General features: G+C 33.9%; 1 protein-coding gene across 1 annotated transcript in view; it reads right to left on the bottom strand.

Annotated features, from left to right (window-relative positions):
* The window catches only part of LOC106465097 (protein eva-1 homolog C-like), a gene marked incomplete at its 5' end in the record, with an annotated part of 22,088 nt that overhangs the window by 7,985 nt on the left and 12,725 nt on the right, over nucleotides 1-1,378 (bottom strand). The window contains 2 exons of the mRNA XM_013925293.2: nucleotides 411-602; nucleotides 870-1,016. Coding sequence (XP_013780747.1) covers nucleotides 411-602; nucleotides 870-1,016 — 339 coding nt within the window. The remainder of the gene's footprint in view (nucleotides 1-410; nucleotides 603-869; nucleotides 1,017-1,378) is intronic.

The raw sequence follows: 1,378 nt of genomic DNA, 5'->3' as shown, positions 1-1,378 counted from the left end.
TGGTAGATAATTTCTGACAATCAGTGTAATTTACTGGTAGATAATTTCTGACAATCAGTGTAATTTACTGGTAGATAATTTCTGACAATCAGTGTAATTTACTGGTAGATAATTTCTGACAATCAGTGTAATTTCCTGGTGGATGATTTCTGAAAGCTACTGCTACTGTTCTATAGATGATAAATACTGACAAATAATTTATATCTCCGTTATCAGAAGAATCTGGTACATTAACATAAAAATCACGAAATGAATGTGGGATTAGAAAGTATTTAATATATTGTAAAAAAATCATAGAATGCTTGTTTTAGAATAGAATTTTGTTGCTGTTGTAAATATTTATCAGAATAACCGTAATATAAACAAGTACATGATATTAATATAACTCCCATTGAACTTAACGATCTTACCTGTCTTGTGTTTTGTAGTTGTTGTGCTTTTGCCGACAGTAATGGTATATTCTAGGCTTCCTTTCCATCTAGTTCTATTCTGACCTACAGGTGGCGCTACAAATCTCGGTTTTTCCACAAAGTAATCTGTTTTGTCGATTTCGGTGTTCTTTTGTCCATCAGTGTCCAACTTCCGAAGTATTTCTTTAGAAACTGAATAAATAAAAAGAGAAACTTTTTGTGGCTTTAACTTGTCTTCTACTTGTTCAGAAAACAGAGTTGTAGAGCCATCGTCTTGATATTTCAAGTATGTAACAAAACTCTCTGTCTTTTCATTCTTTTCTTTTAACGCGAATCAAATTTTAAGTGAGACGTCAAATTGTTAATTACATAAAATAACAACAAGAAATTATTCATTTTGAAACAAATCACGACCTGGACTAAAGGAACTTCGATAAATAATAAATAAAAGCTACTTACCGCAAGTGTAAACAACCTTAAGGTAATGGCGGGTACCTGCCGGACAACCAGGTTTGCCGAATGTCTGAACAGAAGCGAGGATAGAACACCTTCGTCTTCCTAGACAGCCTTGCATTACAGTCTCTGTCGTGTAGCTACCTTGGCAATCTAATATACAATAAAGTCATGTCTAGTTCCTTATTCTCAGTAGATAAGTAAATGTATATAAATATATAGCAACCTGACTAACTCCTTATTATAAGTACATGAATATACACTGAGTGGTCATAAGTAAATAGACACCTAATTTTTCGTCATTTAACTGATTTATGCTAACTAATTTGTGTACACAGAGCACTATATAAATGAAAATGGTCCGCACACTAATTATCTTGTGCTACAACATGCCTAGAACTCAAGGTTCTCTCGAATTGTCAGATTTTGTTAGAGGAAGGATAGTTGGTCAAGCAGATGGTGGAATAAGTTAGCGGCAAATTTCGCAGAACTGAGGAATCCCGCTTTCGACAGTC

Source organism: Limulus polyphemus, unplaced genomic scaffold, assembly GCF_000517525.1.
Source record: "Limulus polyphemus unplaced genomic scaffold, Limulus_polyphemus-2.1.2 Scaffold1835, whole genome shotgun sequence".
NCBI classification, from domain to species: domain Eukaryota; kingdom Metazoa; phylum Arthropoda; class Merostomata; order Xiphosura; family Limulidae; genus Limulus; species Limulus polyphemus.
Note: the sequence above shows the minus strand (reverse complement) of the source record. Positions and strands in the feature narration are given on the sequence as shown.